This window comes from Meles meles, chromosome 10, assembly GCF_922984935.1.
Source record: "Meles meles chromosome 10, mMelMel3.1 paternal haplotype, whole genome shotgun sequence".
Taxonomy (NCBI): Eukaryota; Metazoa; Chordata; class Mammalia; order Carnivora; family Mustelidae; genus Meles; species Meles meles.
In genome coordinates this window covers 105,731,404-105,756,972 of record NC_060075.1, presented here as the reverse complement: position 1 = coordinate 105,756,972, position 25,569 = coordinate 105,731,404, and the positions used below count along the sequence as shown (strand labels likewise).

Sequence of the window (25,569 nt, the reverse complement as noted above, 5' to 3'; positions counted from 1 at the left end):
ATGGACGGTCTCTATCGGGGGCAATTATGCCTCCAGGGGACATGGGACAACATCTGGAGATTGTTCAGTTATCACAGTTCAGGGGGTGAGACTCCCATCGAGTGCGTAGAGGCCAGGCGTGCTGCTGAATGCCCAGCAACGCCCAGGACAGCCCCCCACGATGAAGCAGTCTCTCCCCCCAGGAGTGCCGAGACTGAGGAACCCTGCCTCAGTTCTCTACGATCTAAAAGAATAAGTTCCAATAAACATTTCCAATCTCAGGATGTGGTTCATTTGGAAGTGTTCCAGGTCAGGGGTAGGGTAGGACCATGTAAGCATTACCATGAGATTTGATGACTCTATTTTAATTCTCTGGACCTTGCTTTTCCAGTCAGAACTAATCGGGAATAAAGCATTTATTATTAGAAATCTCAGTCTTTATTAAGATTCCTCCAGTGAAGTTCTAATCGGGAGGTTAGTAACTCACACTTCAATGCATATCAACTTGGTACAATGTTTTTTACCTAAAGAGTTGAAAATGAAATGCCTCTTTGCCTTCAGTTTGGTAGATCCTAGAGATGTGAATTTCAGGGACCAACTATGCACACAGCCCAGGGGCCCATACTCCTGCCTCTTCTAAAGTCACATGTTCATCATCAAGTCATCAAACTAAAGCTGAATGAAAGAACAAGAACATAATCCTACTCCATAAGGAGCAAATCAGACATAATTTATTTTGAGTAATAATGGAGGGTTTCTATTTGATAGTAAGGGTCTACTTGCCCAAGGGGACGCTACAGTTTTGTGGTACGCAGAGCGCCGAAGTAGAAGGTAAGCCTTCTTTATAGGAAACAGACTAGGCACTTGGTCTCTGGAAACTTCCATGGGAATACTTTCTTCATCATGGACCTTGACACAAGATAACAATCCAACATGCTTCAAGATCATTTAATGAAATGAAATCAATGGATATGAAAGAGTCTATAGGGAGTATCACAGAATAAATAGATATACTTTATAGTTAAAAAATAAATCTCAGACTGGAGCTTAGGAAGTTAGTACCATGTATAAAACTGGAAAACCAATTTGAAAGATGAATACGGTGCCTCCTCAAATTTTTCTTTCAGACACATTCAAAATTGAGTTTCTTCATTTAGAGTAATTTCATTATGAGCCTGATTTGGGCCATGCTAGTACCAATAGAGCTATCCCAGCTAGATACACATCTTTTAGTGTTTAAATCAGCATCTTACTTTTATTATACATCTGCCTTACACAGAAATGTTCCACATTTACTCACTATGAGAGGCTAATTTCATCATAGTTTTTTTCTTTTTTTTTTTAAGATTTTATTTATTTATTTGAGAGAGAGAACACAGGCAGGCGGAGGAGCAGAGGGAGAGGGAGAAGCAGTCTCCCCACCGAGCAGGGAGCCCGACGCAGGGCTCAATCCCCGGAACCTAGGATCATGACCTGAGCTGAAGGCAGACACTTAACCCACTAAGCCACTCAGGTGCCCCTAGTTTTTCAATGAAGAAATCCATTCCACTTCGAAACGACTCCAAGGACTGCAGACTTCCTGTCTACTTCCATATAACCCTCACCGATAACCCTTCTCAATGGGTCTCAGTGATCCGTGGCAGAATTAAGAAAAACAGGACACTCTAGACACAGAGATGATCCCGGGAACATCCTGGGATCTAATTTCTTAAATCATTAATTAGATAAGGTGACCATCTGATGTTAAGAAGCAACAAAGGTCTTAGGGGCCCCTTACATCATTCAAAGCCAGAGCCCAGAGGCCTCCCTTCATCCCTTCCAAGGAAGCTTTCCTGTTGCCCACTGGCCTGGTTGGTCCGGCTCCTATCTGCTTTTCCTTCCAGGATGGGCTTTTACATCAGCCAGTTTCACCGATACAAATAATAAGGTTTTTGGGAGCCCTCAATTCTAGAATGTTCCCCATCGCTGAATTACTTGCTTTCCTGTCTTTTAGGGTTAATTAATCCCAAAAGACAGAATTAGATCATAAAGCAGACTTGCTTATTCTAACATGCAACATTTAAATACTCTGCCCTTAGGTGGCAGAAACCGAGGTATGCCCATGGTTGGGACATTTAAAGGGCAAGTGCTCACCCAACACTAGTTTCTTCCAACTGAGGACTCCCAAAGCTCCGTTATCAATGGATGAGAGTGACCAGCTAGCTTCCAGGTGGGCTTTGCCCTGCAGGGCCACACCCAAGGTAGTGATCTATAAGAGTTTCTGCTTCTCTGTTGGAAAAGTCACCTATGATTTAAATTCTTTGCACACTCCTTATGTTATGTTTAACTAAATGCTATTTGATTTTTTTTTTTTTTAAGAAGGAAGGTAGTATTTTAAGTACTTCCCAACCCTTTAATATGCTCTTCCTAACCCCCTAATAACCAAGGAAACAGAGAAAGTCAGCATTTTGGAATGGTGATTTGGGATCCCCTGGTGAGGGGAACAGCTAAAACACAAGGAGAACATTTGGAAGACTGCTGCAAGAGAAGTCGCCCAGTTCCTCACTGATCCTACGGTTTCCTTCTGACACATAAGCCCAGCATTCTTATTGTTCCAACATAGGTATCTCCAATCTGGCTTTCTGTTAATTGTTTTGTTTCTCTTTTCTAATAAGAAAATTCTGACAAAGAGAAAGGAGGTTTCTTTTTATGTGATGAATGATAGGACATCTAAATTCCTACTTAATGACAATCAATTTACCATATACTCAGGCAAATTAAAATTCCTTTAATTAGTTTTTACAAAGTAAAAGGGTAGCTTCATCCTTTATTTAGATAAAAACCGCCTTTGCCTGACTGAACACATTCTCATCAAATGTAGAAGGTAATACAGGCCGACCTTCCAAGGATGCTCCCTTATTTTCATTCTTTATTTGCAGATTTTTAAATAACGAATTTGCATAATAAACCCGAACTACTACGTTTCTAACAATCCCTAATTGAAATGTGGTTCTGATGACTCTGAATTCGAAGCTCTTGACTCTACAAAGCCAAACAACAAAACCCCCGCAGAAGACAGAACACGTTTCTTTTGCTTTGTGGTAATGAACTTCCCTCCGGAAACCGTCGCCAGCTGGGACCCCCTGTAACTCAGCAAGTTCTTTCAGGACCCTAAAGAAGACAGAGGCTGTAGCTCTCACTCTAAACCAGTCCCTCTCTCTCCACTCCAAACCTGAAGGCTGTGCCCAGGACACACCTTTGTCTCAGAAGAATCCAAACAGATTGTAGATGAAAAAGTACGGCCACCAGGAGAAACAGACAAACAAACATCCCCCAGCATACGCCTTTTTCAAAGCCACATGCCCTTTGTCATAGTCAAAGGGAAGAGGCTATCATTGACGTATCCCTCAGACAATGCTTTGAATTCACTTCCTGGCACCTGGCAAATGGAACTGAAAGAAAGTGAATAAATAAGAACTCTTGGATGTTCTGAACTGTGATACTCGTAGGCTCATTTGTCTATGTCTAGATAAGTGACCGTAAGGCATCACCATAAGGCTTGAGGGATCCCAAAATAAGCTATATAAAAAGCATCAAAGGATGCCATTATCTTCTACCATTATGCACTAAAAACAGCTCTTTCCGACTTGGAAATGCTTTTTATTTTTCTTAGGTAAAAGGTCTCAGTGAAATATGATTTTTAATGTAAAGAAAACATACGAGGCAAAATAAATCCATGGGGGGAAAATGTGTAAGCTGGGTCTAGGTTTTTTAAAAAAATTAGTTTTTAGGGGCTCCTGGGTGGCTCAGTGGGTTAGACGTCCAAGTCTTGTCTCAGGGTCTTGGGATCAAGCCCGCCCACCCCCAGTTGGGCTCAGCAGGGAGGCTGCTTGAGATTTTCTCTCTGTCCTCTGCCCCCACTCACACACACTGTCTCTCTCTAAAATAAATAGCTAAATCTTTGAAAAAAAAAGTTCATTTTTAAAGCATGAAATCGAGAAAACCAGAGAGGGACTGGGTGAAGTATGTCTGCGTCATGAAACACATTCCCGTATCTTTGTTCTCAGGACAATCAGGGCAGGACAGCTCTTTGGAGACCTGCCAAATCACAGTCACCTGCCTCTTGTAGTCTGTCGGTAGCCCGGAGCCCTCCACGGGAGCCCCAGGACCGCCCGATGAGTAGAAGAAGCTCCTTAGAAAACCAAGGAAAGCCGAGCACCAATGGTCTTCCAGCTTCTCTGGTTTCAAAGGTCAGAGACTCACCTAATGGTCCCATCTCCCTCCACAGTTCAGCATCTGCCCCCCCCCCCCCGACACCCTGCCCCGCCCCCGACTACTTACTGTCCATGGCATGAACGTACTCCATGTGGATGGCCCCGGCGCCAGCACCGGCCGCAGAAGGAATGATGTCCGCGTAGGGGCTGCGCTGGCCAGCAAGCAGGGCCATCTGGTGATAGTACTCCGCGGGGCTGACCCCGGCGTGGGGGGCTGTCAGAGCACACAAGCAAAGCGGGGTGACTAGTCGGAACAGGTCAACAAGACATGTTTCTGGAGACATCCCTAAGCCCCCAGGCCGCGCAACCCACATCGGGAATTCCTTTTGTGGCTCGTGCTAGTAAAACATCGGTAACTCAGACCATGTTTCCCACGGAAGCCTACCAGACAGCTCTTACTTGAACAGTAAAACTGAAGAAAAAGAAGAGAAAAAAATCAAATGTATTATAAAATGTTTGAGGCCCTTTTAAAGAAAGAGCCAAGAATTCCAAATGATTAAAATGTAAATATGTTCTCCTTCCCATGTGTGCCCCCCCCCCCCCCAACAACGAAATCACTTCGCAGACGCAATCACTGTATGTCCACATTTCTTCCAGGGGTAGCCGACCACTGAGGCCACTGTGATGTCTTTCCAGACATACTTAGAATACTTCCCTCAGCTCCTGGCTGGAGTGCCCGAGTCAGCTCTCACTACCTGGAGCGCCCAAGGGCTCGCGAGGGGAAGAGACAGCATAGTTTTAATAACGCATGTCTGGGTGATAAGCTGCAATTTTGTGTCCCATAATTTTAAAGCTCCCCCCCCCCATTTCTCATTACAAAATCCAAAAGGAAATATACCTATCAATCTGGAGCATAATTTACTGGCATGAGTCAGCTCTGTAAGAGTGAGGATAATAATCTGTTTCTACTGCCAAGTTATGGGCAAAAGCAGCGAGATACTGGAGACGTTTTGAGGGTGGTCTCCAGATTTTCCAAGATCTGGATGTAAATCCCAGCTCCTCCTCTTACGGCTCCAAAGGGCTGTGGGTAGCAATGAATGCAGCAGTGTTCAGCACGTAGCATTCCATCGGTAAAAGTCAGTTTTACAATTACTATGTAGAAACATGGGTGTGTCTAGCAACAGGGCTGCGTAAGTTCTCTGTGTCCACAGTTTTATACACGATAAAAATATCTAGGCACAGATATACACGCACCTCTTAGCCACATGTGAGAGTCATCTGTGACTTGATTTTATTTGATTATTAATTAGACTCTTGAAAGGGAAGAAGAGGAAGGCAGAACAAACCAATCAAAGAACATTTTATTCATACTCATCATCAAATCCTATGGAAAACAGATGACAAGATGCTTTAAACTCCAGGTTCCGTGTTCCACTGGCCCAACGAAATTTCTGCAAGCCTGGCATAACTCCCAAGTGTGCCGTGAGCTGGCCTCCCTTACCCCACCCTCCCTCTCTTCTCCTCTGTCATTTCCCTGAACTCCCAAGGTCGCCATGGGGATGATTCTCCATTTCTCACCATTGGGACACCAAGTCCAAAACAGGAGAACTAACTTGGATCTGACTCTCTTACTGTTTTCTTTTCGTAATGTGAAGCTCCTCCAAATGGCACAACGAAAGAAAGAGATGAGCGGAACAGCCATTGGGGCATCACAGCTGCTACTCAAAGTAGAACTTAGTAGGGATTTACTGAGAAATCTCACAGGGCTTCCCACCTCTCCCCACCATGCCCAGCCAGCCCCAAGAGGGGCCCGCAGGGAGAAGGTGGATGGCTCAGGGTCACACCACTCAGTGATCCGGGCGGCACGGTGGAGGTCCTGTGGGCTGCTGTAGAGAACCCATAATCTCTCTTTCTAATTAATATGGCTTATACAGCTCTGGACCTTAACTCAGATTCCAGCGACTGTGTGCGTGTGTGCGTGAGATGGAAATGCTCTTCCCAAATCAAAAGAGTGTTTTATAATTTGACAGTTATGGGATACATGGCTCTAATTAATCTTGTGAAAAGTAATTAATTGGGAAGCTAACAGAACCAACAGGAATTTGACCCTTGAGAGCTTAAAGCGAGCATCAAGTATAATAAAATTAAAGTCAAAGTTTTGTTTCTTTTCTCCTCACATCCCTCTCTTGCAGGTTTCACTGGGCAGGGTCAAGTTTGGAGGGCACGAGCGGATCTAGACCATCACATTCTGGAAGACTTGCTACTCAGAGCGCGGTCCACGGACCACAACCCTGGCACCACCTGGGAGCTTTCCGGCGTGCAGAAATCCCCCATCCCCCCCAGACCCACACCACATGGGAGGACGTTTTCTCATCATTCCCGGGTGGTCCGCACACATAGTGGGATCTGAGAAGCACCAGTCTTACAGACACATCTGCATGAACATGCCTCTCAGACGTGCAGAACAGAAAAGCGTTCGTGGGAGGTGAGCAGAATGGCCCGTTACGTCTGCATGCTGTGCAAACGGCAGCCGCGCTAAGAGGACACAACAGGGGGCAGGAGCCAGGTGTCCGGAGTCTGTGAGTTCGGGCCTTGAGTTCCATCCCCGACACCCAGTAACCAGTGGGCCATATTACAAGTTACCTGGCCCGTCCCCTCACTGCCCTCCTCACCCTGTAATGGAGACAATGACCCCCTCCCCCCATGGAGGTGTCTGTAATCTTGACCTGAATCGTGCCCTTGAAGCAATCAGCCCAGCGTCTGGAACACAGGAAACGTTCAGTCAACATTAGAACTGCTCCATGCCACGTTCCAGGTGGGGCACGAGGTGGGAAGATGAATGGGTCGGTTAGGGACAGACTCACCGTCTGTGGGGCTGAGCCCCCGGGCTGCCGAGATCATGGAGAGAGATGGGCTGTGAAGGGACCGGATGTAGTCCATGTAGGGGTTGATGTAGGGGTGTGGAGGGCTGAAGGGGGGCTCCGAGGCTGCGGCAGGGTTCCGGTGGGGGGAGATCCTGATGAAGGGCAGGTCTGAATACGTTGGGCTACTAGATAAGGCAGAAGGCCTAGGTGAAAAAGAAAAGCAGACACAGGAGGTACGGGTGAGACCAAGATCTCCGCAGGCAGAGGCTGTCTGTGAAGGCAAACAAGAATGATTTTACGTGAACTCAAGGCGTCCTGGGGAAAAGACATCGGGCATATATGTTTCTAGTACAAAGACCTTAAAATCATGGTGACAAAAGCAGGTAGAATCGTACTACACAATTACCTGGGCGAAGAAAATGAACCTCTGTGAAATTTCATGGCATCTGAATACAGAAAAAGAAAGGCTGGCCTTTGGCCTTCCTGATGACAGGAAATTCTAAACTACAGGCATCTGAATTTTAAGTACTTCTGCAATTACGTGTTCCATTTGACCAAACATTACTTTCACCACTGAAAACTTACCTCTTACCATCAGAGTGTTGTGAGGAAGGAAGGACAGAAGGAAGGAAAGAAGGGAGGAAGAGAGGGAGGGAGGAAGGACGGATGGGAGGAAGCAAGGAAAAGAAAAAAAAAAGAAGAGAGAGAAAGGAAGGAAGGAAAGGAGAAAAGAAAGGACAGGAAAGGAAAGAAAGAATTACACACAGCGGAGTTGCCTATAAAGGAAGGAGGCAAACTGCAAAGGTCTTTAAGAAATGTGCAATTGGGGGCACCTGGGTGGCTCAGTGGGTTAAAGCCTCTGCCTTCAGCTCAGGTCCTGATCCCAGAGTCCTGGGATCGAGCCCCACATCGGGCTATCTGCTCCCCCTCCCTCTGTATGCCTCTCTGTCTTCCTGTGATCTCTGTCAAATAAATAAATAAAATCTTTTTTTTTTTTTAAAGCAGTGTGCAATCGGGCACTATATTATATATCCGTGTTTGAACCTTTAGGGCAATGGTCTTGCAGTTGGGGGTGAACCAGTTTCACAGATCCAGGGTTCACCATTCAGAAGACAGCACCTCCTCTCTGGGAGCCAGCCCTGACGGCACCCTTCGCCTGCTGCTCATCTTTCAAGGGGTACCTGGTGAGCCACGGCCAGGAATTCAGTATCCCTGGGGCTACAATGCTGGAAGAGAACGGGGTTTGATTGAGCTCGAGCCTCAGTCTGACGAGCTGATGAAGATAAATCCACAACACACCTTGCTGCAGCCCTAGCCTGAACGGCTCCAGGGGATTCCTTCCCCAGGGACCACCGGTTCCAGAACCCCCCACCCCCAGCCCCCACCGCCTTGTTCTTCTCTAATAGAAAATGTGTTGTGCGAGTAATCCAGTGAACTGTCCTCATTCACGGAGGGGATGGCCACGGGAACGGGAGGCTGTGATAGAGACAGATCCACAGAGCACGGCAAATTCCTCTTACACCACTGGCTTTCAGTGCAAAATGAACGGGAGGGGAGATGCATTTTCTCATCAGGCCTCCTGAAGCAAAGGAGCCCCTGGCCGGGGGCTGGCCCCCATCACCCTGTCAGAACACAATCCGGGGAGCGGCCAGCCCCACCAAGTGCACAGCAGAGGCACGGGGATAAATGAAACCACAGATCAGATAACGCATTTTCTCTCAGCAGAAAATAAGAGGTTGAAATATGGTGGGGGAAAGGGTGTTCAAGTGCTGTTTCTTACTCTTTTTCACTTTGAACTAAAAAGAAAAAAAATAAATAAAAAAGCGAGGCAGGGCGCCTGGGTGGCTCAGTCCTTAAGCGTCTGCCTCTGGCTCAGGTCATGATCCCAGTGTCCTGGGATCGAGCCGCGCAGCCAGCCGCAGCGGGCTCCCTGCTCGGCAGGAAGCCTGCTTCTCCGTCTCCCACTCCCCCTGCCTATGTTCCCTCTCTCGCTGTGTCTCTCTCACTCTATCAAATGAATAAATAAAATCTTAAAAAGAAAAGAAAAAGAGGCTTTTTATTTGTTATTCAGATGCTGTGTTTGGTGAAGTAAAATAAAAACCCAGAGTTTTCTAAATTTCCATTCGGCAGAGTGAGCACTCACCACCTGGAAACAGCTTTCTCTTTTTAAAACAACTTGAGACTTTCCATACCCACTCAGAAATTAGTAAAATGACTTATGTCTAAATAGAAATCGGCACAGCCCATTAGCCTCTCCGATTTTAGTTCTTTATGGCCAGTCAGCTCTGTGTTGTGGTTCAATGCCAAGTTCCACTTTCACATGTTGCTCCTTCAAAGCACAGGGATACTCCAGTTCTTTAAATCGCTTTCGACTAGAAAGGAAAATCAATCTTTCCAATCCGATGCAAAAGTAACTACTACAAAACATAAACTTATTTGCAGATTTATGATGAGAGACCAGCATAGCAGAAAGGTGCAAAAGCAGACATTTCCAGAAATCTGTGGGATGCCAGCTCCCAGCCAGGCTCGTCTCACGATCCACAATAGGACGGACTCAACACCGGTGAGCGCAGTGGCCCACCTTAGGTAACCTGTAATTTTTCTGAAATCCCAGAATTGACAGCGGTAGTAAGAATATTCCTAGAGGCCTAGATTCTGTGATGAAGGAAAAAACAAGCATCCTGAACAACACAGACATTACGGAGGTGGGACTGGGAGTCACCAATCCCGAAGAAACAAGGAAGCCAGCAGACAGGACAGGCTTTCCTTCTGCCAAAGGTCCCAGGACGTCTGACGGCCCAGTCCCACAAGAGGACTGAAGATACCTGTTCTGGGAACAGCCGTGAGTGAGCAGTTGGACCTGGTCACAGTGTCCCCGCAGGACGCCAGGGCCCCCTTCTCCCTTCCAGTCCAGGAAGAAGTAAAGCAGAGAAGCCAGGCCTGGTTCCTTATGGAGGTGAAGTCAGGAAACTTCCCCCACCGTGGTGAACGTCACATTCAAGCACGCGCCTCCCAGAGAGATGACGCTGGGGAGCTATGGGGTCACCTGTTCCCAAACAATGGGGTGGGACATCCCTTCAACCAACAAGAGAGCCAACAAGAGAGCTGTAAGTTAATTAATTACCCTCAATTAACAAACCAGCTAGCATTCAAAGGCCAGCCATCTCCAGGATACAAACGGAAACTGCTTAGTAAGGGTTACCCAGTGATGGGGTCGTCAGGAATTCCGGGGACAGGTGAATCAGAGCCCCAGAGCAATGAATGGTACCACGGAAGGGTTTCGGTGCTTAGGGAAACTGATGTGGACATCAGACAGTGGTGCGACCTCATAGGCAATGCCCACCCTCTCCTGGTCTGTAACGGTACAACCAGGAGGTTTCCTACCTCCTGGGGGGCTTGGCAAGTTAATGTAAGTAAAGCCTCATGTACTGAGCTTGGCATCAAATAAATGCTCAGAGTATGCCTGCATACCTGCATATTATAATATAATATGTGCTTATTATATTATATATCACCATAGATTATATTAAATATAATATGAGCTACTCCTAATACACACACACATGATACAGACATGTGTGTATACATATGTGTACACGTATACGTGCGTGCACTGTATGTGCACATAAATAGACACACGCACACAGTACGGATGGCAAAGAGAGCACACAGGTGATTCTCAAACACGGAGACATTGGCACATTCTTTTCATAGCAAATTATATGGGGGAAGCATTCCTGTCTGCTTTGCTCCCCAACCTGACAGAGCCCTGGAAACACCTCCTTGGATTTCCAGGTAAAATCATAAAACCACACGAGGTGGTTAAAACATGAACTCAGTAATCAAATGCAGGAGCTTTGCAGAAAACTGGATGCGAATGCCATGTGTCACTGGCTGTCACTCAAGATAAGTTGCCTTAGACATAAAATGGAACAGTAGCTCCCTCCTGGGGCTGCCCCCCACCACCCCGCTGAGGCACACAGGGTGGGGGGGGGCACTCAGTAAACGGTGGTGGGTGATGTTCTCTCGGTGGTTGGCACAATCATCCTACAAAACTTGTTTGTGTGCGTGACTCTAAACTCAGCAAAGGACCCACCAAATGGCAAGACTGTTGGAAACTTGTTTCCAATTTCCTTACTGTTCCAAATTCTTAGCGGAGAGATTATCCATCAGTTATTTTGTTTTCAACAGGAAAGCAAATCTGAGGGGGCAGGTCAGGTTCTTTAAATGTAACAGGTGGACGTGTTCACTGTTCCATGAAGGCTCCGCAGAAGGTTATGACCACAGGGATGGATTCTGCTGAAGGAAGAGAAGGTCTGGGAGGGGTGGGAAAGGCACCCACAGACTTTTCCATATAAGGGGCGCAGATTATTTTGCAGACCATCATAAACTTGCCCTGGTAGTATATTTGCCAAGCTCGCTAAAAACCGTCCCTGAGGATGACGGACCCCCAGGAAAAGAAATCAGAGGCATCTCTATCTTGGTCTGCATTTTTAGTAGAGACACCCAGGTGGAACTGAAGATTACATTTGGCCTTTCTCTGCCTTCGTACCTTTCGGCTCTCTCCCTGTTCTGGGGCGCCTGAATGTGGCACAAACCGTGGAGAGAAAAAAATCAACACAAGAAACAAACAGACATTCCGGTAAGACCACTGACACTTTAAACTGCGCCAAGAACAGAGATTCCATGCGATTTATGTACTAGCCAAAGAGTACAGACATATGCCCGTGACCTTCCAAAGTCAATCATGCAAACTACTGCCCGGGAAGCAGGTGCCCAAACCGCAGAGGGTTTCCAGGACGCAGCGGACAGGGAGCAGCTGATTTCCTGTGGTCACCTCTGTGTGTTGGCCCACACGCGCCAGGACTGGCGCGCCCCCTCAGGGATGACCGCGCTGTCCTATTGCCACCCATCAGCTCTTCCCAGGCCAGGGAGACCCGGCGAAGAGTGGCCGTGTTGTCTCTGTATTGCCCAACAGATAAAGGAAGCTCAGTTCCAGACAAGAAAGAACGTGGGGATCATCTCGGGATTCCCCCAGAAGACAATAAGGCAGTATAAAGTTGTATTTGTGGGGAAAATTTGACTTCAGATTATTTTTTTTTACAAGGTCATGAAAACAGATTTACAACAAAAAGAGTAGCGTATTATTAGAGCATTTTTTAGCAGTATACCATGATCAGCTTAAAACACAAAACCACATATCGCAGAGAGGAACTGGACTTTCTTACTTAGAATGAAATATCATTATATAATCTGATTTGTTACTGCCTTTTCATCTATCTTACTGGGTTACTAAAATGCCAAGGTTAAAATCACAGTATTTAATCACCTGCATTACCCATTATGAGAGCATTAAAGCAGACTTACATGCTGGGTTATTACAATTGCTTTCACATTGCTTGGGACATTGGAAATTACACACACACCTTGCATCTTTGCACGAGAGCTCCAACTACCCGAAGACTGAAATGCTGGGGTTTTTTACAAAACAAGTTCATTTTCTGTTTAATTTTGTGCTTTGTCTGACAAGTAGATACTCCCCATATTCAAGAAGTGGCCTAACTGAGAACAAAGGGGAGTTATCCCTTATAATGTATTTTTAACCAACTAATTAATTATTCAATAAATGCAATTTAAATAAATCAAAATGTACAATAAAAATTAGCTCTCCATCTGGTGAAGGAAACAAATAACAAAAACGTCCACAGCGAATATGCAAGACGCGGTCAGAAATGGGCACGATCCTGGACTTCTCTTAGTCTCTTCGAGGCGAGCTTCCAGAAGCCTCATGTGAGCCTGAATCATACAGATGGCCGTGCAGCTACTTTCCATTTGCCGGCCTTCCCCCTGCAACCAGTGTGTGCCCAGGAAAACTGGTCTGTACGGCCTGACTCGGTGGGCTTACTCTCCCCCTCTGGAGTCTTGGAACGAGATGCACAGGCAGAGGGACCTGGCAGTAGACGGAAGAGTCAAGGCATTGATGTCACTCATTTCCTCTTGCTGGCTGGGGCTCTACAGGTGGCATTCCAATCCCCACGGGCCACGGCTGTGCAAGGCGACCCCTGCTAGAGCTCTAGCCTTTAGATTACGGGTGGTCAATGCTTTCAACTTCTGCTAGTCCCAGAGGTTCTACTGTCACTTTGGGGGCCTTTAACCTTGTCGCCCCCCACCCCCATAAACACCTGCTCCATTCAACGGCACAGCCCAAGCCTAGAAGATGGGTCCCTTTCAGATCCCGCTGCCATCATCTCTACACCTAAAGAATATTTCCCATGAAGGTGTAACTGACTCCAGTCTTCTACTAACTTACTGAGTTGGATCTCAGTTTTTTAAAAGCTATACGCATAACTGCACTGATGAATATTTCGATGATCTGTTCGTTTGGTCGATATTTTCATGGAAGATCCTCTCACTAAGAATCCCTTATGATTTCAGAACTTGGAGGAATTTCAGTAAACATAATATATGATCGTTTAGTCTCTGTTTTCAAAGAACAGATAGCCAAATGGCATGAAGGGCACATGCACACGGGTGTGTAAGAGCGAGTGTTATCTGATGCGTCAGAAGGCACCGACAGGAGGCTTCCAAGATGCATGCTGGTTACCAAAAATACGGGACGTGAACTGCACTACAAAATGTCGATGGGATTTGAATAGAAGAGGCCGCTGAAGACAAAGGTTGGAATATTGCTTACTGTGTACATTAATGCAGGGTGCTAAGAACTATCTGAGATGTAAAATTTCAGAGCTGTGATTCATTTCACTAACAAAATGCAAGCCAGAGGAGTACTTATTTTAATGGTAAAACGTCGTTTCCAAAGGATGTTTAAGAATGACTTTATTTTTGTTTTCTATTTATGTCTGAGAATGGAAGTTTACATCCGTAAATGGGAAAGCTGATATTATTTTGAATGAACACTAAAAACCCGTTATTCCTCATGGCCAAGTTCTTCAGATCTAACCAATGTCAATATTTCAGCATATTTAGTACCAACGTTTTTTTGGGCATGAGGTGCCTCTGACAGAGTCAAATAAAAGTCTATTTTGAATTACACGTTCTCCCTCAACATTAAAAGCTTTCTCTAGTACGTTTCAGCAGACTGCGTACACGTCACCAGTTACGTGCAGGGCAGATGAAACCCGTAATGGGGGAATCACTGAACATCCATAGAGTGGCTGACATTAGGAAGAGGGGCATTGCCAAGCGGCGATGAGGGTTTGGAGCAACAGGAACTCTCCAACCATGTGCGAACCTACGAGCTGACACAACCTCTTTGGAAAACAGCTAGGCATAATGAACTCCAGGAAACGCACACCTATGATCGGCCGCTCCCTTCCTTGGTGTCGGGGCAACAGTGGTAAGTGCCCAAGCCCCACGGTCTCCTCGACCGTTTACAGCTGCGTTTCTCCTTCCTGTTAAAACCGGAAACAACCAAGTGTCTATCAACAGTAGAAGGGGTGGGCAGGGGGCCACCTGGCTGGCTCCCTGGGTAGAGCCCTCAACTCTCGATCTTGGGGTTGAGTTTGAGCCCCACGCTGGGTGTAGACAATCCTTAAAAAGATAAAAATCTTCAAACACGCAAACAGTAGAATGGGTAAATCATTCACACCACAGAACAGCAAACAGCTATGAAAATGAACAAATCGCAGTGTGCAAAATCTCGTTAGCATAATGTGGACCAGAAGAAGCCTGGTGCAAAAAGGTTCCAAGATGCCGTACGATCCCACTTGGGTAGAGGTCAGTAACACACAGACCTAAACGGGAGCCCGAGGATAGCCAGAGCAGGTGGGTTAAGTGTGGAAGGAGGGCTTCTGGGGTGCTGGTGTTCTATTTCTAGACTGGGTTAGTGGTTAGAGGTTTTCACTCTGTGATAACTCAGTAGACTTTATTGAGTTGTATGTGTATATTTTGTGTGCTTTTCCGTTCGTGCCTTATTTATTTATTTATTTATTTATTTTTTTAAGATTTTATTTATTTATTTGACAGAGAGAGAGAGATCACAAGTAGACAGAGAGGCAGGTAGAGAGAGAGGAGGAAGCAGGCTCCCCGCGGAGCAGAGAGCCCGATGCGGGGCTCGATCCCAGGACCCTGAGATCATGACCTGAGCCGAAGGCAGCGGCTTAATCCACTGAGCCACCCAGGCGCCCCCCGTTCGTGCCTTATTTAAAAAATTACCATTTTTTGAAAATATATGACACCTTCCCAGGTGTCAAATATATCAGCATTTTCCACAGTGGTTTCAACGATTTCCATCAAATTCAGGTAATTAAATACATATATGTGCGTATTGTCCAAATTTGCAAATTATTGATGCTTAAAGGATACCATAAATAATGACCTATTTATTGCTGTTAGGCAGATAGTGTAGCACACACTAGTGCAAATTCAAAGTAAGCTCTGGCCGATAGGTCTCTGTCTGTTAATTCTGAGGAGTGAAAGGCCCTGCTAAACCAGTCAAAGGGAGAGTCCAAGTGAGCATCTCCAATCCCTGTCCGTCATCTCCTTCGGCAACTGAAATGATGCTCTACATCTGTAGATTTGCAGCACGTGAATAATGCAATTGTTCGTGGCTACACTTGGTTTTAAATTCCCTCCTGAGACGACTGCAAAAAATAATCTGACAAAATTTACTTCCCTTCTGTACTATAAATATAATTCTACGTTAACCGGTTGAGATTCCAAGGTCCAGAAGATAGTCAACGAATTTAAACAAAAGGCCATTCAAAAGGCATGGTATTATGGTATTATGATTGCGTCGTGGGGGGCCATCGTGGGGAGCATGCCATAGAGTACAGAGCTGTCCAATCACTCTCTTGAGCCCCTGACACTAGTAACATTATGGGTCAACTATACTCAACTAAAAAAAGTAAAATAGGGGCGCCTGGGTGGCTCAGTGGGTTAAGCCGCTGCCTTCGGCTCAGGTCATGATCTCAGGGTCTTGGGATCGAGCCCCGCATCGGGCTCTCTGCTCAGCAGGAAGCCTGCTTCCTCCGCTCTCTCTCTCTCTGCCTGCCTCTCTGCCTACTTGTGATCTCTGTGTGTCAAATAAATAAATAAAATCTTTAAAAAAAAAAAGTAAAATAAATTAAAAAAGAAAGTCCATTCAAGTAACTACAACATGCAATGCACTGTTACAAAATGGGTTCCGAACAAACATGACAAACACACAGACGTATGGCACGTATAAACCCTTGGAGCTAAATGACCACATCCCACAGCCCGAGTGTTCTTTCCATCCCAGCTTGTGGGCAGAGAAGCCCCGTGCGTGTCTGGAACACTTTACAACAAGGGCAGAAGAGAGAGAGTCAGTAAGGAAGGCAGGATCTCTGTTCCGAATGGCAGCTGATAAACCTGTTTCTAAGTAACCAGGCATCTACTTTGAATATTTCGATTCTATGAAGGCAGAGTATTTTTAAATTCTCATGTTTAGCAGCCTCTTTGGCTGTCCTTACAGATTCCGAACATTCCATAAGAAAGTGCACTAGAGAAATATTTATTCTAATGTGTAATAAACATGAAAAACCATCTTCTTTATCTTCTTGCCCCAATTACTATATAGTTTGTGAGAAAAATAAAACATAGTTTTAGTATTATTACAAAATATAATTATGTATTTTAATATGTAACTTACATGTTAGATACTAATAGACTGTATATGATAGAATTAATGTAAATATAAGGACTAATGGTTAGAAGAGCTAGTATGTTGTATCTTCCTTCACAAAGTCCACAGAAACACGGCTTCAACGAGAAAACCACCGTGGCTCCCTAGGACGCACCAAACTCCAGCCGTGATTCCTTTCCTAACCGGATGCCCGGCACATGGAGGGACTTAGGGCTGTTCCCAGCGGTCAGCTTCTGGGGCATTTCACGGGGCCTGTTTTCTGGAAAGCTTCCCAACTGGTCTGTGGTAACACAGCAAGGGAACATGGTCCTTTTCTCCCTTCCTTTTCTAACACAACAGGTTGTCCCTTTGAACAGTCACCTTTGCCTGTGGAAGCTCTTTCTTTCTCCGGGGGGTCGGGGGGGAGTCCTGTGGCGGGGTACGCAGGCGACAGGGGAGGCCAGTCCAGCCAGGCCCAGCCGGGGTCCAGGGGCCATCCTGTCTCACTGCTCCAAACACCCCATCAGCCCCCCATTTGTAGGGGAGGATTTGAAATCCTCACGCACGTTGAAGTGGCGAGCCCTGAGACAGATCTGGTGCTGAGAGAGCCCGATCTTTCAAAGCTGGTTTTGCTGCAAGCACCTTAGGCCTGGAGGGAGACAAAGTAGTGTTTAACTGTTAACAAGAAGTATGCATAGAGCATTGAGCCCAGTGCCTGTTCCACGGAAAGTTCTCAGCAAACCTTGGCCCCTACAACCGACACTTCTTTGCTGCTACTGTTTCTATAGAGCTCTGGGTTGGGTAAGTCCAAGGTCACCCAGCTTCCGTGGCCTCCTCGTGTACCGACTTCTTAGGACCGTACAGGGAGGGGACTGTTCCCCCTGCAGGGAGTCAACCACCTGACACCCCTGGTATCACTTGGAAGCACCCACCTTCCCCACCTCACCTCTTGTAACACAGCAAATAACTTCTGACTTTACTTGATCAGTAACATGCACAGGATTTCTTCTTTCTAAACGTAAACTCAAGTGCATAGTGACTCTTGGTTTTGGTTCAAAAATCCATTGCTGTGAGAAAAGAAAAAAAAAAAAAAAACGGAGGGGGGGGGGGTGTATGTGACAGAAATTTCCAAGTGTGATTTCTCTGCCATTGCTGCCAATTTTCCATTCATTCTAACAGACCTCATTTTTTGGAATCTAATGAATTACCCATTCTATCCAAGAGCAGCACTCAAAGTGGCAAAACCGTGTTCTTTTCCAAAAAGAAAACACAGCAAAATAAAAAGATACTGGAAGGGGCGCCTGGGTGGCTCAGTGGGTTAAAGCCTCTGCCTTCGGCTCAGGTCATGATCCCAGAGTGCTGGGATCGAGCCCCGCATCAGGCTCTCTGCTCCGCGGGGAGCCTGCTTCCTCCTCTCTCTCTGCCTGCCTCTCTGCCTACTTGTGATTTCTCTCTGTCAAATAAATAATATATATATATTAAAAAAAAAAAAAGATACTGGAAGACAATAGCGTGGGAGACTCGGCACAGACCTAAGTCCCGCGGACTAACTGTATCTGGAAGCAGCCTGGGCCGCGTTGCGTTCACTCATCCAGCTGTTCGGTTTTCTAATAATGTAGAGTTTCCTATCAACTGTGATACCCTTTGGGGGTTACTTTTGGGTTTGAACCGTGATACCCACCACGTGTAAAGAAAGAGGACCATAAAGAACGTACAAGAAATTCAATTCAACGGTGCATTTAACCAACTCAACGAACAAGTCTGTGCTTACCTCATTTACCTGGAAATGTCAACAATTTAAGGTAAAGAAACATTTAAAAAAAAACTCGAGAGCCCCAAGCCGGGATCTGTTATGTAAGTGAGAGGTCGTCCAGCAGGAGGCTTTAGATTGCGTGGAAATAACTAGAAAGAGGAAGTCAGGTTCCAACAGTTTAATCCTTGCTTCATGTCCTCTTGCAGGTGGAATGGGGGAGATTCATACCAAAGACAAGTGTGCGTCTGGAAAACTGAGCCAAGAAGATGAGGCTTCTGTTTCAATTTCTATTTTGATGGGTTCCTTCAAGAACCAGCTAGAATATCACTTCTCAGCAGCTGTCTGGCATGCTGAGCTTAGGTGGGTCTCCCTAACCCAATATAAAAATACAGGGTTTGGACGTTTCCCATATTCCATCACCATCAGAAATCCTCATAATTATTATTGCCATTAACCACTGACTAGAGTGTTCTCGGGTTTTTCTCTTAGGATCGTTGACTCATACTTTCCGTCGTTCTTGAAATTATCCTTATTGTAAAGGTAAGAGGAACATCCATCAAGGAACTACTATTAATTATCTAAATCGCTATCCTCCAGAATAAAGCCCCTAAGATTTGCTAGGGCCCTCTGGCCTAGTGGAGGTGAAATAATGGGCCTTTTTTATTTGGCAGGCTGTTCAGACATCGTAGAACTCTATTATGTGCTAAGACTTTATATCCCAGGACACTTCTCAATATTCCAGAATTTTATCCCTTGGGAAGATATCAAACTTTTCAAAAATAAATTAAGTATGACAAAGGAATACATCCAACGTACGAGGGAATAATTTGTCTACATTACTCAGAGGAAAGGAAGCAGTAACTTCCATGTAAGGAGAGAAGGCCCTCCCCAGGGCTGGCTCTCCTGGCTTCAGAGCCCGTGGCCCCAGGGTCCAGAGGAACACCACGGAAACATAGACAAGACCCACAAGATCTCCCCCTGCGTCCCCTTCTTCCCAGTGGAGACCACTACTCTTTTTTTTTTAAAGGTTATTTATTTATTTATTTGACACAGAGAGAGAGAGATCACAAGTAGGCAGAGAGGCAGGCCGAGGGAGAGGGGGAAGCAGGCTCCGCGCTGAGCAGAGGCTCGATCCCAAGACCCTGGGATCATGACCTGAACCGAAGGCAGAGGCTTAACCCACTGAGCCACCAGGCGCCCTGGAAGCCACTATTCTGATGCCACGGTGGGGACAGATTGAAGGGAATAGAAACATCTAAATGATGTGCTGGAATGACCCGAGGTTATTACCCTTCGAGAACAGGTGCCTAGGACCACACGCTTCCTGCTAACGGCTGTTTGGGCTTTTCCTTTGCTCACTGTTAAAATGGGAGAGACGATTTACCATTCCACCCTCCAGGCTTGAAAAACCTCTTTGGTCCTACAGTCCTCATTTTTCTCTGGTTCAAATCGTTGGTCCCCATTTGCCACCGATTTGCTCTGACATCTAATGTGGTCACGTCTGTTACTTGAATAAACTTTGGTTGAAAATTTCGGGACTCCTTCCTCGAGTGTCCCACCAACAAGCCCTCATTTTCTTTCCCTTCTCCCGTGTCTGGAACTGCATTTTCCATCACAGCAGGGACTAATGTCCCCTCTGGCTGCTCTGGACTTCAACTTTGATATTACTCCCAGGAGAAATGAAAGGGTCTGGTTTTATGCTGATTGGATTTGGATGGTGATTGATTAGGAAAAAGTGGGACCGCGTGGCCACACGAGAGGCTCAGAACTGAGCCACAGCTTAAACACTAAAGAAGCTTTTTTACCAGTGAGTTCACAGCTATTAGATATTTTTATATTAACGACACTTTTCCCATCCAGGTTTGTGCATTTTATCTTTATTCTTTCAAATCCTGAAATTGCCTGGATAAGAGGGAGGGCTTATATATTATACACACACAGACACACACACACACAGACACACAGACACACACACATTTCTAAGAGCAGCCTGAACTTTTAGGGGAAATTGAAGAGGCTTTGTGTCAAGTACAGCTAAATCCAGCCTTTCCATATCAAACCTCTGCTAGAAAATTACTGTGCAGATGATAAGGCAGAAAGATATAATAAAAAGTGACTCTACTCAATTTACACTGCAATATTGGTATGACTGAATATTTTTCATTCAGGTGCCTGATAAAATCGCTAAACTGTATTGCAGATAAATAAAGGAGGCTTCTGTCAAGAATAAACACCATTAATCATGGAGTCTTACCCTCGGAGAGCCTGGGCTATCCTTCTGCACGAACACACCAGCATAACCAGCATGCGACACAGGCTTCCCTCCTTTATACTGTTCCAGGCTGAAGCTGTCCTCCCTTCCGTTTTGTAGGATTTAGGGAGCAGGAGCATTTCCCAAACATCGTCTACATTTTAACCTTAAGGTCCTGCCATGAGATCCATTATTATAACATTAAGGAAAAATTGGCTGCACTCTTGGGGGGAAAAAAAACCCCAACTTGACAGTGAGACAACATTTTGCCTGCTGACTACATACCTACAGACATAATGTATTTGGGCTAACTTATGAGATATACTGGATTTCATCCAAGCGACGTTGCTATTGATCTAAAGACACAACATTATTTTAGATGCCACTAAGAAAGACAATACTTATCACTTTCCATTTCTTCTTTACACTCCTCTAAAGGAGGTCTCTGAGACCTACTCACACCTACTTTTTATCATGCCTCACTCTAGCACTTGCACAGAAGGGAAAATACAAGGCAAAAGAATTTTACTCAGAGATCCCTGACTCTTCCTCTCGATCACGTCTTCACCAACAGCGATGGTGAAACACTACAGATTGTGAGATGCGTTCCCATTTCAGAGGTGGGGAAAGGCTGTATGACTTAGACTTAAATAGGGTAACAGACCAGACACTTATTGGGTAATTCTGACATTTGTCAAACACCTGTGCCATGACAGACGCTGGTTTAAGGGCTCGCTACCTGCTCCTTCACACGGTTCTTGATATAAAAATGGGACTGAATAATGAAATTGCCCTTAACACCTAAATACCTAAGCCGGATTCAAACCCAGTCTATGACCTTAAACGCAAAGGAAAACTACCCCAAACCAAACACAAATATGTGCATATATGCTTATATATATTTTGACATTCTTAAGGCTCTTCCTACAACCAATGGTATGGCTTTCCAGTGACCTCTTCATTCCAAAGGCAACCTGTCTGAGTTTATATTCAAATGGCCCATGTGCTGGGGGCACAGGGAAGGGCGAGGCATCCCTTGGCCAGGAGGCAAAAGAGGGAGGGAGCCATGCTCCTCTCTCAGCAGATCTCCCCATAAGGAAACAGAGGCAGGAGGCAAAAATGACATGAAGGCATATATGTGTTAGGGTCACAAAGTTTTCATATTCTGTTCCTATTCTAGCAGGGGGAAAACAATGAACTAACCTAACTTGCCCATAACTACGGCATGTTAAGAAGGAATCAGACAGATCATTAATTCCAACTAATTTATTTCACAGATGAAGAAAAAGAAGCCCAGAGAGGTCAGGGAAAGTGTTCCAGGATCCAGTTCAAGGATCCAATTTGAGGCAGAGCAGAGAATGGAACTTAACTGAGGATTTTTGAAAAGAACTTATAAACTGGTTTTAAGAAGAAGTTCATCAGAAGCCATCTGCCCATGGAGTTCTACTCAAATTTCCTGAAACTGCACTTTGAAACCCAAGAAAACAGCATTATCATGGGCTAATGTAGCCAACATTATACTGGGCTATGCTCAGAGGTGATTCTTGAGCAAAACTATAATCCGGTCCCGCTTGTGAGAGTTTTAATTGTGTCACACGGTTAGGGTGTGTTATGTGTAATGTGTTACGGCAGCTGTGTTTCAGCTCGCTGGGGAACCTGTTTTGAGAGCCCACTCCAAGGAGAAAGTACCTCTTCTAGCCTAAAGAGGGCTAACCTTCACCTTCCTGACAAATCCCCCGTCTGAAGAACTTGATCCCACAGAGTGAAGCTGTGTCTTTGCCAAAGAGAAGGCAAGGGGCGCCTGGGTGGCTCAGTGGGTTAAGCATCTGCCTTTGACTCAGGTCATGATCCCAGGGTCCTGGGATGGAGCCCTGCATTGGGCTCTGCTCAGCAGGGAGCCTGTTTCTCCCTCTCTCTCTGCCTGTTTCTCCCTCTGTTTATGCTCTCTGTCAAGTAAGTAAGTAAAGTATTTTAAAAAAGAGAGAGAGAGAAGGTCCTTCACAGAAAGTCTGTGGTCCACAGTTTACGGCCATTCCAGGGCTCCCGAAGACCAGGCACCAAGAGCTCAGTTCAAACCCGCAAAGAAAGAAGCAGATCTCAAGGAACCAGAATCACACCTTGGCCCCGCTGTCTGGGGTCCCCCCCAGTTCATGAAGGAAGAGCTTCTGTATGAAGAGGCATTGATACTGCATACAGTTCTCCTCACAGATTGTTTAGGTTCAATCACTTCTGACCAATTCTTGGGTCTCCATTTGGGAAGTTCCACGTCAGAACTACTTCCAGACACACGATCGAGAAATGCAGGCTCCCAGTTAGGGACGGCTTTCCCCACCTGCCTGTTAGAGTCAAGACGCTCATGAGGGAAAGACTGGATTTGTACAAAGCCCATGCTCACCCAATGGGCAAACAGATCTCTGGTAGAATTTTATTTTTTTTAAAGATTTATTTATTCTTTTGAGGTAGAGAGGGCAAGAGTAAGGGAGGGGGGCAGAGGGAGAGGGAGAGGGAGAAGCAGACTCCCTGTGGAGCAGGGAGCCTCATGCCAACACGGGGCTCAATCCCAGGACCCTGGATCGTGACCTGAGCCAGAGGAAGATGCTTCACCAAATGAGCCACTCGGCTGCCCTCAGAATTTGGTTTTTAAGGGAGCTGAACTGGAGTGGTATCCAGTGTTTTAGCATTACCCGTACTGGAGGTATAACTCACTAAACAAATGTTTAATCTTTATTAAGAGAGGTTTAGAAAAACTGTAATCTGTAAGTCTGTTAATTGTCTCAGTCATGAACCATGCTTCAGAAAATGACATGCATTGCATAAGAAAAGATAATGGCCAAGATTAAGATATCTGAGTAATTTTTATTATTGTTGTTCATTATATCTTCACAGATGGAAATGCATTTTATGAAAATGATTATGAAATTCCTTCAAAACGTAAATTTAACTGAAAGGACCTTAAGGAACTCTCCGGCGCTCCCCACGCAGGATGATTTCCGTCACTGAAGGGAGCACGAACGCAGTGCCCTGAACTACCTCCTTTAACAGCTTCCCTCAGAGTGAAAGGAAGCCAAATGACCAGGAGAGTTCTTCAGTGATTTTAGACCTAGTGACGGTTCAACAGCGGCTAAGCTAAGACCCCGGAGTGACATGCCACCCTCTCACTAATGAGGTGCCCAGTGTCCTTAGGTCTCCCTGTGAGGGGCACTTAGTGAGCACCCTGCTTGGCAGAGACCCACGGCAGGTCACACCGCTGGACTAATCACACAGGCCAGAATCAAATGGGCTGGAAGAATCTGGAGACTTGTGGCTCCGAGGAATGTAATTCATGCAGAAAAGCGTTGTCAGAGCAAGGCCAGGGAACCTCGTGGGAAGAAAGCAAAATAAACAGTTCAACAAAGAAAACAAAGAAGGGCCAATAGCGTTTTCTGAAGCTTGAGTACACTGAGCCTTCAGTGGGGACCTCGGACAAAGGCCTCATCAAAGAACGCCCTTGCAAAGCAAACAGACCAAGAAGGATGTTTCTTTCAGATGCACTTGGGGGGAAGGGGTAGACTCCACTTCTCAGGCCTTGCCATGCAGCTTCCACATACCTCCCTCCTCCCCACAAACGGAGAAACAGCATACAACGATTACCCAGATAACCGAAAAGTCCGAGGTCTGCCTGGGTCAAAAGATGGGCAAAGGTGGGGAGATTAGCCCGAGTTCCATACGGTGCCACCTATCTTCTGACTGTTCTCCAGATCGCAGGAAGGCCTTCGCCAGGGCATGAGCTGCCCAGCTCGACCCACATGGCCTGCGAGCCACCTTCCAGAGGATGAGGACAGACTTGTGACATGCTCAAGGACTCCACGTTGAAAATCCTCTCGCACGGACAGCAGGGGACATTCACAGCGGGGTGACTCTCCGACTCAGGACAGAAGCCCTCCACAGGCTTCAAGCTGCCTTTTACAGGAAGTCGGACCCCCTGCTTCCAGCCCCCGCCCCCACCCTGCCCGACTTCCACGGGAACCCTGACTCAGACTGTCCCTCTCTCGATACCCGTGACGACGTGTATCGCTGTGTCCTGAAATCCCAAGTCTGAGGTGACCAGGTTTTGATCATTAAAACAAGATTAAAATACTTCAGACTGACCTTCTTTTCCCCTCTTGACGACTTCCATTAAGACTGAAGAGCATGTGGACTAATCCCAAGGACAAACTGAAACTACCACACAGAAAATGGACAGACGTGAACTCCGTGTGTGTGCGTAATACAGAATATATAGGCTATATAGGGAAATATAGAATATATAGAATATATAGGCTATATAGGGAAAACAATGAAGATACGTAGAATCCTTACTTTAAATAAATAAAACCGAGGAACATATTAGGTAACATAAATAATATATTCCAATATATAGCTGACTTGAGCAATCCAGGTTTGAGATGTACATGTTCACTTATCTAGATTTTTTTCTGGGGAAACAGTACCATAAACGTTTTTTTCTCTTATGATTTTCTTAGTAACATTTTCTTTTCTTTTTTTTTAGTAATATTTTCTTTTCTCTAGTTTACTTTATTGTAAGGATGCCGTATATAACCCATAAAACATAAAAAATACATGTGAATTGTTGACGTTGTTGTTAAGACTTCTGGTCAACCGCCGGCCAGTTAGCGATCAGGTTTTCAGGGAGCCGATGGTTATACAGATTTTCTATTGCAGTGGGGGGGGGGGGGGGTCAGTGCCCTTCACCCCCACATTGTTCAAGGGCCAACTGTAATTCTAACAATCTGTTCCATCCCAGGCAAATATGACCTGAGAAAACTTTTAAAACCAGAGCACATCTAGAACCTCCATAACCTTTGTTATGGATTGACAATTTTGAGTTTGTGTCTGAAAACTTTCACTGGTGTGCACGGTTTATGTTGAAAACAATGCAGGCTGGG

The 25,569-nt window shown here is 45.6% G+C and overlaps 1 protein-coding gene across 1 annotated transcript in view; it reads right to left on the bottom strand.

The window, feature by feature from the left end:
• The window catches only part of GLI3 (GLI family zinc finger 3), a 266,989-nt gene that overhangs the window by 79,402 nt on the left and 162,018 nt on the right, over positions 1-25,569 (bottom strand). The window contains exons 5-6 of the mRNA XM_046021518.1: positions 7,037-7,239; positions 4,300-4,446 (exon numbers count right to left, since the gene is read on the bottom strand). Coding sequence (XP_045877474.1) covers positions 4,300-4,446; positions 7,037-7,239 — 350 coding nt within the window. The remainder of the gene's footprint in view (positions 1-4,299; positions 4,447-7,036; positions 7,240-25,569) is intronic.